Here is an 11,425-nt window from a genome sequence, read left to right on the forward strand (position 1 = left end):
TACTAGATTTTAAAGAATAATATCTTTGGACAGCCAAAGAAAGACAATGTCATGTACAAGAGAAAGAAATTCACATCAACCGTATTCACTAACCAAAGGTAGTATAGTATACCTATAAGATATCTAAGAAAAAAAGTATGACCCACATATTTTATATCCAGCCACATTATCTTTTAAAAATCAATGCCTCAGATATATTATTTGAACCTGCAAGTACTCAAGGAGTAATTTTCACTTGGGGCTTTTTTTTTTTTTTTTTTGGAAAGCCTATAGACCAAATTATAGCCAACCAAGACACAACAAGGGTAACATTAGCAAAAACAAAAACAAAAACAAAAAACAAATGGTAGAAGTAAGCATTGAACACATAGGTCTAAGACCTAAATGAAGTTGGGGTTAAGAGTGATGGAGCGAAATATAAATGTTGTACACTTAGTGCTGAAATGATATAACTAACAAAAAACAGAAGATGAGGAAGAGAATAGAAAACAAAACAAACTCCCACATTGCCTCATCTGCAAGACCTGGGAGTCAGATCAACCTGTAGATATACATGAATGTTTAACATTAACGTTAAATACAAAGTAGACATTAGATAATGCAAATGACATAAATTTACTGGTAGAGAAGATAGAGGGGGCCAGGAGTGGAGGAGCAATTACTAGACAAATTTATTGCTTCTTGTAACAAGGAACAAATTTAAACTGTCTAAAGATAAAGGAGAATAATGATATAATATAAACGTAAATGTATAAAGGTAGCTACCGGAACCAAATTTTGAACTTTCCTAAATATCAAAATATATTTTTAAATAGTAAATAAATATACACATATATACATATAGTTCAAAATATGAAATAATACGACAAAACCAGGTGTATAGATAGCATTCATATCAATAAAGGTAATTAGACTTAAGTCTCCTATTGAAAGAAAAAGAGCTTTAAATTGGAGCAAAATTCAACTCTATGTTGTATATAACAGAGGAACATAAAAGTGTTTCAGGCAGATTAAAAATAAAAGGACAGGTAACGTTATATCAAGCAAATGCAAACCAAAAGAAAAAAAGAGATAATGATATTAAATATCCCATAAATTGGACATCAGAACCAACATTATTATATTACACAAAGATGGGTATTTTATAAAGATTTTGATTTGCTGTAAAGAGCTATAAATGTTTATGTACCAAAATATGTAGCAGAAATTTCAACAAAACAAAAATACATAGGATATAAGAAAAAAATGGTCAAAATATGCTATTAATTATCATTAATATATTTTATAATATTTAAAATGATTATGAAAGTGTTCATTTATGTTAATTCCATATTTATGTTTAAGGCATATAAAGAGAAGCATAATAAAATATTCAAAAGAGCTCAGCAAAGTAGATCTGATGTGTATATCAAACTTTATATATTGATAATAAAAAATATACCTTTATTTCTAGTGCCTGTGGAATATTAACAAAAATTGACCATATATTATGATGCACCCTAAAACCTCAGTAAATTCTAAAAAGGAGAAATAAGTAACATTCTCTGTTGGTCTAAAAGTCTTAGTTACCAATGGAGGTATGCTTCTACCATGGGAATCCCAAAATTAGACTTTCCAGATTTAGCAAATAAAAATATAGGGTGCTTTGTTAACCTTAAGCTTCATGTAGACCACAAACTTTTTTTAGTATAAGTGTGATTCAAATATTGCACGGAGCACATTTATATTAAAATTATTCATTGTTATTCTGAAATTCAAAATTAATTGGTCATCCTGTATTTTATCTGGCAACCCCAAATTAAACTTGAATTTGAGATCTCTCAACTCTGGACCCTCACACAAGTGAATGAAAAGGCAAAGAAGGGGGTTACCCTGGTGGTCGGGGAAGTTAGTCCTGATTATCAAGGGGAAATTGAATTACTTCTGCACAATGGTGATAAGAACAAATATGTCTGGAATGCAGATTCCCTGGGCCACCTCTTTGTACTTCCATGCCCTATAATTAAAATCAATGGAAAACTAAAACAACCCAAAACAGGCAGGACTGCTAATGGCCCAGACCCTTCAAGAATGAAGGCTTAGGTGACCCCATTGGGCAAGGAACCAAAATCAGATGAAGTGCTTACTGAGGGCAAAAAGAATATGGAATGAGTAATAGAAGCTTGCAGTTCTATTACACATAACCAGATGCAGAAATGAGGAACCTGATAGTTATGAATATTTTTCTTATTTCAGTACAAGTACATTTAGAATAAACTGAATTTTTTTCTCTTGACCTCTTTCATTCTCTTACTATATAATGCAAGATGTGTTGATAGTGGTTTACCTTACATCTCAGTATTTAAGTTGCAGGATATCAAAGAGGAGATATTACTCAGCTCAAAGAGGGCCCTCCTTGGGGAAAGAGTTAGCACGATTTCAGTTAGATGAGGGATAGTTGCATTATGTAAGGTGGGAGCATAATTTTGCTACTGCCTTTATTTGGGAGTTAAGCTAAGTATGGTTAAAACAAGTGCACATGAATACCAATTGGACAAGGGACGGACTACGGTAGACTTGTGTTGTGTCGACTTGGCTAAGCTGGAGATGTTTCCCAGAATTCTCTTGCAGGCATAATACCAAGGTCGTATGGCCCACAGGAGAGGGTGAATGTGAATTAGTAGCCGTATTCCTTACATGCTTGAAAGCAGAGCACAGGATGTGATTGCAGTTCACACACAGTGTTGCCTCTCTGCTCTATCACCTTATTGGCAGAGGACACAGCCAGGCCACAGCAGAACCAGCAAGTGCAGGAACCCCTCCTTCATGTACTCTGACATTAGTACTGTGCAGAAGACAACTTCTCCTACGGGTCACCTGCATCTTTGAAGTTGAAGGCTAAGAGGCAGTGAAAGAACACTGCGAAGTCCGGTCTATGATGGTGGGCCCCTCGCTCATCCTTGCAGGTTCCAGCTTGTCCTTGCAGCACTCAGTACACATTCACCTTCCCTTCCTGACCCCCTTCCCTGCTAGTTTCAGGTCACAGCACCAAGCACGAAGAAATAGCTTCCTGTACACTGTTTAACCACCTCCTACAACTGTGTCAAGTCAGATCCCTACAATAAACCCTGTGGTTCTATTCCTCTGAGTGAATCCTGACTGATATAATTAACTCATGTAAACAGACAAGAGAAAGAAATCAGAAATTCAAAATTGGAAAGTAGGAGGTAAAACAGCCACTATTTGCAGAGGATGTGAATACAAACCAGATAATCCCAAGAGAATTCAACTGAAAGATTATTATAAACAATAAAAGAATTCAGAAAATTAGCTGAGATCTCAAACTAACTATTGAGAAATCAATAGTAGATAGGTAGATAGATAGATAATCAATCATTTAGAATATATTCAAAATAGCAAAAATAAAATACCTAGGTTCAAACACTCCAAGAAATGCAAAGTGTATATAAGGAAAACTTTGAGATAATCCTGAAGAAACAACAAAAAGGGCTAAAACAGGGCTGGCTGGTTAGCTCAGCTGGTTAGAGTGTGGTATAGATGACACCAAGGTCCAGGGTTTGATCCCTGTACTGGCCAGCTGCCAAAAAAAAAACTGAAATGAATGGGGAAAACATAATAAAGGGTAGCAGAACATGCCTCCCCCAAACTTGCCACCCAGCCCAAGGATTGCTTTGAGTTAAAGGTACTTGATAAACAGCAGATGCGAGAAGCGCGCTCTGACCTCCCCTTTTCCTCCTGAAAGCAGGAGATAAAATTCCCACATGAAAGATGCCCTCCCTGTACCAGAAGAAAGAGAACATTCTTATCACCAGAGACAGGGAGTTGAGGCCAACAGAAATCTGTACAAACAAACCTTGTTAAAATAACCCTTATCTTTCTTTAGCCTTTCCAAATATTTTACTTACTTGTTCAAAATAACTGCTCTTTGTTCAACCTGGTATATAAGCCTAACCACTTTTGGGGTCTTCATTTTCCTGTGAAGGCTTCCATATGCATGTAAAAATAAAATTTGTATGTGTTTCTCTTGTTAATCTGTTTTATGTCACCTTAGGGCCAACAGAGACCCTAACACGGTAGAAGAAGTTTTGTGTTTCTTATAGTAATGTATTCTTTTCTAGAGAGACTGACATTATAAAATATCTATTCTGCTAAAATTAGGTTAAAAACTAATCCAGGGCCGAGCCCGTGGCGCACTCGGGAGAGTACGGCGCTGGGAGCGCAGCAGCACTCCCACCGCAGGTTCGGATCCTATATAGGGATGCCCAGTGCGCTCACAGCGCTCACTGGCTGAGCGCGGTGTGGCCGGTCTCAAAAAGGACAAAAAAAAAAAAAAAATCCAAAACCAATTTAAAAATGTGCCTAACTTTAAAGTTCATTAAAAAAAAAATTACTTTTAGGGCCAGCCCATGGCTCACTTGGGAGAGCGTGGTGCTGACAACACCAAGTCAAGGGTTAAGATTCCCCTTACTGGTCATCTTAAAAAAAAAAAAAAAGTATTTTCAGGAAAACTCCTAAAAGATGAGAAATAAGGTAGGACTATCCATATTGCCTATTAAAACACACTATAAAGCCTTAGTAACTAAACTAAAAGACTATGAAACTTGTACATGAATATATAGACAAAACAATGGCATTGAATAGAAAGTCCAGAAATGTAGACCCAGACAAATACAGGAATTTAATATAGTATCAAAGAGCATCTCAAATCACTGGATTGAAGATGAACTGTTTAATAAATGATGTGGAGATAACAGAAAAGCCATTTGGAAAAAGAGAGAGTAGGATCTGTACCTTGTACTGTATACTATATATTAACTTGAAATGGATCAAACATTAAAAAATATGAAAATAAAAAAGTAGAAAAAATATAGGCAATTATTTTATAACTTTGTATTGGGGAGAATGTTTTTGATTAGGACATAAAATTCAGAAGCTATTTTTAAAAGGGAGGTTAAAAAATTTGACAACGTAAAAGCAAATAATTTTTCCTTGAGAAGGAAAAAACACTAATAGCCAAGTCAAAGATACACACACACACGGGAGGTTAAAAAATTTGACAACGTAAAAGCAAATAATTTTTCCTTGAGAAGGAAAAAACACGAATAGCCAAGTCAAAGATACACACACACACACACACACACACACACACACACCCCAGAGGGAAACGTTACAGCTCATGTCAGAAACAAAGCCAGAACCCTGATATGCATAGGCTCATGAGTATGTATGTGTATATAAATATATCTCCTAGAAATTAAGAATAAAAAGATCAACTAGTTAAGAGAAAAAATAGGCAATGGACATGCCAAATAATTCACAAATAAATTCAAACATCTCTTGAACATATAAAAATACACTCAACTTTACTCATAATAAGAGAAACATACATTGAAATCATAGCGAGATTTCATTTTTACCTCCTAAATTGGAAAAAATTCAAAATTTGACACATTATCAAAAGTTTGACAACAAAGCTGGAGAGTTTATGGAGTGACAGACATTCGCACACTCTGCAAAACCATGTCACCCTTTAAAAAAGTAATGTGGCAATATCTTTTAAATTTTTAAATATATGTAGTCTTTGACCCAGAAATGCCACCTCTGCGAATTTACCCTACAGATGTACAAAATGACATATGTACAGGGTCATGCATCAGAGCATTGTTCAGAATAGCAAAGATTGGAAATATCCATGGATCCATCAAAGGGATTTTTAAGCCATGGCACATTAACACAATAAAATTCTATGCAGTTGTAAAAGTAAATGAATGAGGAACCTCTCTGTGCATAAACATGGAAATATCTCCAGTATATATGGATAGGTAAAAAATAAAGCAAGATTCAAAACTATGTTTGTTATTGGAAGTGAGAAAAATAAAAACGCCTGTTAATTTCTTGGCTTGTATTTGTATAAGGAAACACTAGAAAGGTACATAAGAAACCAATAAAAATGGATCTTTGCTTGAGGACAGCAAGGAATGGGGTATAAAGAGAGAGAATGGAAGAGAGAGTTCTCAGTGTATACCTTTTTACATCATTTTAAATTTTGAAATATATGAACACATTAGCTGATTAAAAAACTGATTTGAAAAAATGGTTTCTAGATTGCCTCACACTCACCCTTCCGAACAGCTGAATTCTAATTTGGATCCGAAAGACAAATCTGTCTTAATTTCCACTTGCCCATTAGGTAAATCTCCTGGGTTTTTGCATCGTTTTTCTGTGAGAAAATTTTAAATGATGATTAGTGATTCCAAGCACAAATACGGCATTAGAAAAGAAGATTTACTGATCAAGTTCCACCTTTGCTTCTAGAAAGACCCAAAAGTCTAGATTCAAACTTATTTCTGATCCTGACTCACCGAATTTTGATTCTGGAAGAAAAATGAATACAAAAATTTGATTTCATTTTTTTCTGGTATGTATATTTTACCATTAGAGAAAAATGCTCATTTAAATCACTGTGGTAATGGAGTCTATCATCCAGGGTTTAATTCACCAACCAGGACCTGGGATCTGTGCTCCATTCTATGTTGGCAGCATGTACTTTGAGTCTAGGCCACTCAAAACGCATGATCACAAAAGGAACAGAAAGGAGAAGGAACAGGTTTTTGTATACCCTTGCTACTGGAAAACATCCCCAAATGCATTCCCAACTGACAGTGAATCATAGCTGCTTTTTCCAAACACAGCAGAAATTTTCTGTGAGGTTACTTTGGAAACTGCATTACCACTTTCTAGACTAGACACATGGCTTTTTTTTTTTTTTTAAATTCTAACTGTTCATTAAGGTGGATCTCAAATGTTCCTTATGTATTTCTAAGTTCAGAAGGACTCTCTTCTCATCCTGAGTTCATGGAGCAGTTAGTTCATTTCTGGTAACACGATTATCCTTATCACAGGCCGGTCTTCCACCATTTATGGGCCATTCATTCTGGATAAAGATCATGCCTTTTTCTTTTTTTGGTGGAGAGGGAAAATTTATTTTTTCTCTCTCTCTATTTTTTTTAACTTACACATTTTAATTGTACACACTCATGGGGTACAATCTGATGTTTCGATACATAAATATGTTGTATAATAATTGGGTCAGGGTAGTTAATGTATCAATCACCTCATGCGTTTATTATTACATTGTGGTGAAAACATTCGAAAGCCTCTCCTCTAGCTTGTACACACTCATGGGGTACAATCTGATGTTTCGATACATAAATATGTTGTATAATAATTGGTCAGGGTAGTTCATGTATCAATCACCTCATGCGTTTATTATTACATTGTGGTGAAAACATTCGAAAGCCTCTCCTCTAGCTATTATGTAATACACAAAACTTATCTGTTAACCATAGCACCCTACCGTGCAGTAGAACTTACTACTCCTATCTAATTGTAATTCTGTCCCCGTTGACTAGCCTCTCCCTGTTTCCCTCCCCCTGCCCTTCCCTGCCAGTCTCTAGTAACCCCTGTTCTATTCTCTGCCCCTATAATATCAACTTTTCTCCCCCTTAGATTCCACATGAGTGAGGTCACGTGGTATTTGTCTTTCTGTACCTTGCTTGCTTCTCTTAACATAATGACGTCCAAGTCCATCCATGTTGCCACAAATGACAGGATTTAGTTCTGTCTTATGGCTGAACGGTATCCCATTGTGTATATATACACCACATTTTTTTAATCCATTCATCTGCTGTTGGACACTCAGGTTGATTCCATATCTTGGCTATTGTAAAATGTGCTACAATAAACATGGGAGTGCAGATCTCTCTTTGACATACTGACTTCATCTCCTTTGGGTGTGTACCTAGTAGTGGGATTGCTGGATGCTATGGTAGTTCTATTTTTAATTTTTGAGGACCCTCCATACTGTTTTCCATAATGGCTGTACTAGTTTATACTCCCTCCAACAGTGTGCACATGTTCCCTTTTCTCCACACCCTCGCCAACATTTGTTTTCTTTTGTCTTTTTGATAATAGCCATTCTAACTGGAGTGAGGTGGCATCTCATCGCTGTTTCGATTTGCATTTCTCTGATGATTAGTGATGTTGAACACTTTTTTCATACGCTTATTGGCCATTTGTATGTCTTCTTTTGAGAAATGTCTGTTAATATCCTTTGCCCATTTCTCAATTAGGTTACTGTTATTATTATTATTATTTGCTGTTGTTGTATTAAGTTCCTTATGTATTCTTTATATCAACCCCTTGTCAGATGTAGAGTTTGAAAATATTTCCCCCCATTCTGTAGGTTGTCTCTTCACTGTTAACAGTTTCCTTTGATGTGTGAAAGTCTTTTAGTTTGGTGTAATCCCATTCGACCAGTTCTGCTTCTATTGTTTATACTTTTTAAGTCTCATTTAAAAACTCTTTGCCCAGCCCTATGTCGTGGATCATTTCTCCTATTTCTTCTAGTTGTTTAATAGTTTTTTGGGTTTTACATTTAAATCTTTAATCCATTTTGTGCTGATTTCTGTACATGGTGAGAGGTGGGGGTCTAGTTTCATGATTCTGCGCATGGCTATCCAGTTTTCCCAGCACCATTTACTGAAGAGTTTGTCTTTTCCCCAATGTGTATTCTTAGCAGTTCTGTCATATACATACTATACACACACACACATATATATGTATAAAAAATATATATATGTTTTTGGCAGTTGGCCTGTAGAGGGTCGAAACCCTTGACCTTGGTGTTATCAGCACCACACCTTTTTTTTTTTAATTTTAATTTTCTTTTTTTTAATTTTAGCACCACACTTTAACCAACTGAGTAACCGGAGACCCCTTAGCCACAAGCTTGTTATAATTTTTAAAAAGTGAATCTCGTTTCCAATATATTAAAATTGAATTTGTGGTTTATTTCTTGAATGAAGTATTTGGTGAATTACTTCTAAAGAATAGACTTCTTTTTCAATGTAATTAGCTAACTCCTAATTTTTCTGCTTTATTTTGTTTTGTTTCGTTTTTTAAAAAGTGGCACAATGTGTATGTTGAAATCAGTAATTGAGAAACTAGATGATTTCTGGTGTCTAAAGATTCAGGAAGTTTAGTTCCTGAAACAACTTTCCAAAAATGGAAAAAGCACAAATGAGAAAAATAAATGTTGATACTTACTGACACAGAAGTCACTGTACTCCCACCGGCCTCGAGGTTTACAAACAAGAATCTGACTTGAAAGGGCCCTGCTGTAGCCAGGGCGGCAGCTGTATTTCAGAACAGTTCCAGTTTTGAATCTTGTCTCATTCAATGTATTTATTGGAGAAGCAAATGGTAAATTGGGAGGAAGACCACAATCACCTGGACACCGAAATGACAAAGAGCAACAAAAGTTATATCATGGGACACAGCATCTTCACTGGTCTGATTTTTAGAGCAGGGGCAATTCTTTTCTCCTCTAATCAAGAAAAATCATAACTTCTATTATCCCCTCAGTTCGGTGAATCCAGTGATCACTCAGTAATATGTTTGCTGATAAATGATGACAGCAATAATGACAAATTATAATGATAAAAGGCATACATTTTTATCCATTCTCTACCATATATGAGGTAATTTATTTAGAAAGGAGGAAAGATATGGATGTCATCAGCCTATCAGATTCCCCTTTTCTGCTGACTCAGATGCACACGTGAAAAGCCAGAAGTCCCTACAAGTTTGCCTCAGCAGAAACATATTATTTCATTAAAAATGACATTACAGGGCTGGCCAGTTTGCTCAGCTGGTTAGAGCATGGTGCTGATAACACCAAGGTCCAGGGTTTGATCCCTTTACAAGCCAGCTGCTATTTTTTTTTTATTTTCATAAAAAAATAATAAAAATAAACACTATGTAACATTGGCTGCCTAAGGAAAGGGAGACTGAGTGGCTGCGAAATGTGTAGGAACTACATTTTTAATTTATATGTTTTGTTCCTTTTGGATTTTGAATGATATGGAGCAGGAAGTGTGGAGCCCTTGAAACATAAAAATCTTAATCCTGTTTTCCTTGCAGGAATTAAATACAGAACTGATTTACCTTTTAAGAGTCCCCCTAGAAATACATACCTCACCTCTCCGTTCTGGATAAACCCACAGGCAGTGAAAACTGTTCAGCCAGACTGATAGATAATACAGATTTGTTTCAAGTCATGGTTGGGAGACAGATTGTTCTGGAAATTCCTAGAGAAGAAATTCTAGGGGAAAGTATCTAGAAAATTGCCTCTTTTATGTGTAAAGCAAATTCCCTTAAATTCCAGCAGGTGCCTTTGTTGCTGAAAGTGGATTTCTGCTAGGAGCTTAGTCATCACTTTTTTAGTCTTAACGGTGAACGGTTGGATGATCTTGATTGTCTAGGGCTGTTCTGAACTTGTCTCCTGTTACTCACCAACAACAACAGCCAACAGAGCAGCAAACAAGGTCATCTGGAACAGAGTTGGATCAGAGACTTCCCACAGCCTAAAGAAGGGCCAGGCTGCTATTTCCCTCTTTCTATGAAGGGTCCCATTTGGAGCTCTTGGGGGGTGCACGACTTGCTCCATTTCTGACATTTTTCTGTAGAAAGAACTCAATTTAACAGTCATTGAATTCCCACTTGTCATAAAGCACAGGATAATGCTATGGGATCCCAGTCTTCAAGGAAATTACAGCCTGAAGTGGAAAACTTAAGGAAATTACAATTAATTCAAGGAAATTACAGCCTAGAGTGGAGTTGAGCATAAATGTCACAGCACAAGACAGTGAGGATTGGCCTCCAGAAGTACTCTGCTCAGAAGAAAGATCAATGTCAAGAGGAGAAAAGGAGTGGGCTTTACAGAGGAGGCTGCATCTGAGCTGGGCAAGTTGTACAAGTTAGAGAATGGTCGCAGGACATATTGGGGAACAGTAGATAATACTTCAATTTGGCTGGTAAGTAAAGTGTCTGAGATGGAGAGACAGTTGTTAAAGACAGGGCAACTTATAGGTGTGTCTAAATGGGATGTAAGGGCCACGTTTAGGAACTTCTAGACTTTACTCTTTGGGAAATAAAGAGCCATTGTTTTTTGTTTTGGCTTTTGCTTTATGTGTTTGTCTTTAAGCTCATGAGTGACACAACTACTGTGCTTTAAGATCACTATGGCAGATGTGTACAAGCTAGATTAGAGGGGACAGATGAAAGAAACAGAGAGGTCAGTTATGAGGAAGACTATTGCAATTAGCCAGATGAGCTGTGAAGATGATCTGAATAAGGAAAGGCAGAGGAGTTAGCGAAAAGGGGACAAATGCAAAACAAAACAGGCGGAAAGACGATGAGATAGAGAAAATGAGTTACATCACTATATATAGCATTGGGAGTTCCTCGAGACAACTGTTGACAAAGGCAATTTACTATGAAGCAATTTGTGGTTTTGGAAAAATGCAAGGTTATATATACATATATATGTATGACAACGTACTTCCATTTTCTAATCAGACTA

The 11,425-nt window shown here is 36.3% G+C and overlaps 1 protein-coding gene across 1 annotated transcript in view; it reads right to left on the reverse strand.

The window, feature by feature from the left end:
• Positions 1-10,669, reverse strand: part of C4BPA (complement component 4 binding protein, alpha) — a 35,338-nt gene extending 24,669 nt beyond the window's left edge. Inside the window, exons 1-3 of the mRNA XM_008587663.1 lie at positions 10,357-10,669; positions 9,109-9,291; positions 6,121-6,220 (exon numbers count right to left, since the gene is read on the reverse strand). Coding sequence (XP_008585885.1) covers positions 6,121-6,220; positions 9,109-9,291; positions 10,357-10,570 — 497 coding nt within the window. The 5' untranslated portion in view covers positions 10,571-10,669. The remainder of the gene's footprint in view (positions 1-6,120; positions 6,221-9,108; positions 9,292-10,356) is intronic.
• Positions 10,670-11,425: the final 756 nt, after the last annotated feature.

This window comes from Galeopterus variegatus, unplaced genomic scaffold (genome assembly GCF_000696425.1).
Source record: "Galeopterus variegatus unplaced genomic scaffold, G_variegatus-3.0.2 Scaffold4488, whole genome shotgun sequence".
Lineage (NCBI taxonomy): Eukaryota > Metazoa > Chordata > Mammalia > Dermoptera > Cynocephalidae > Galeopterus > Galeopterus variegatus.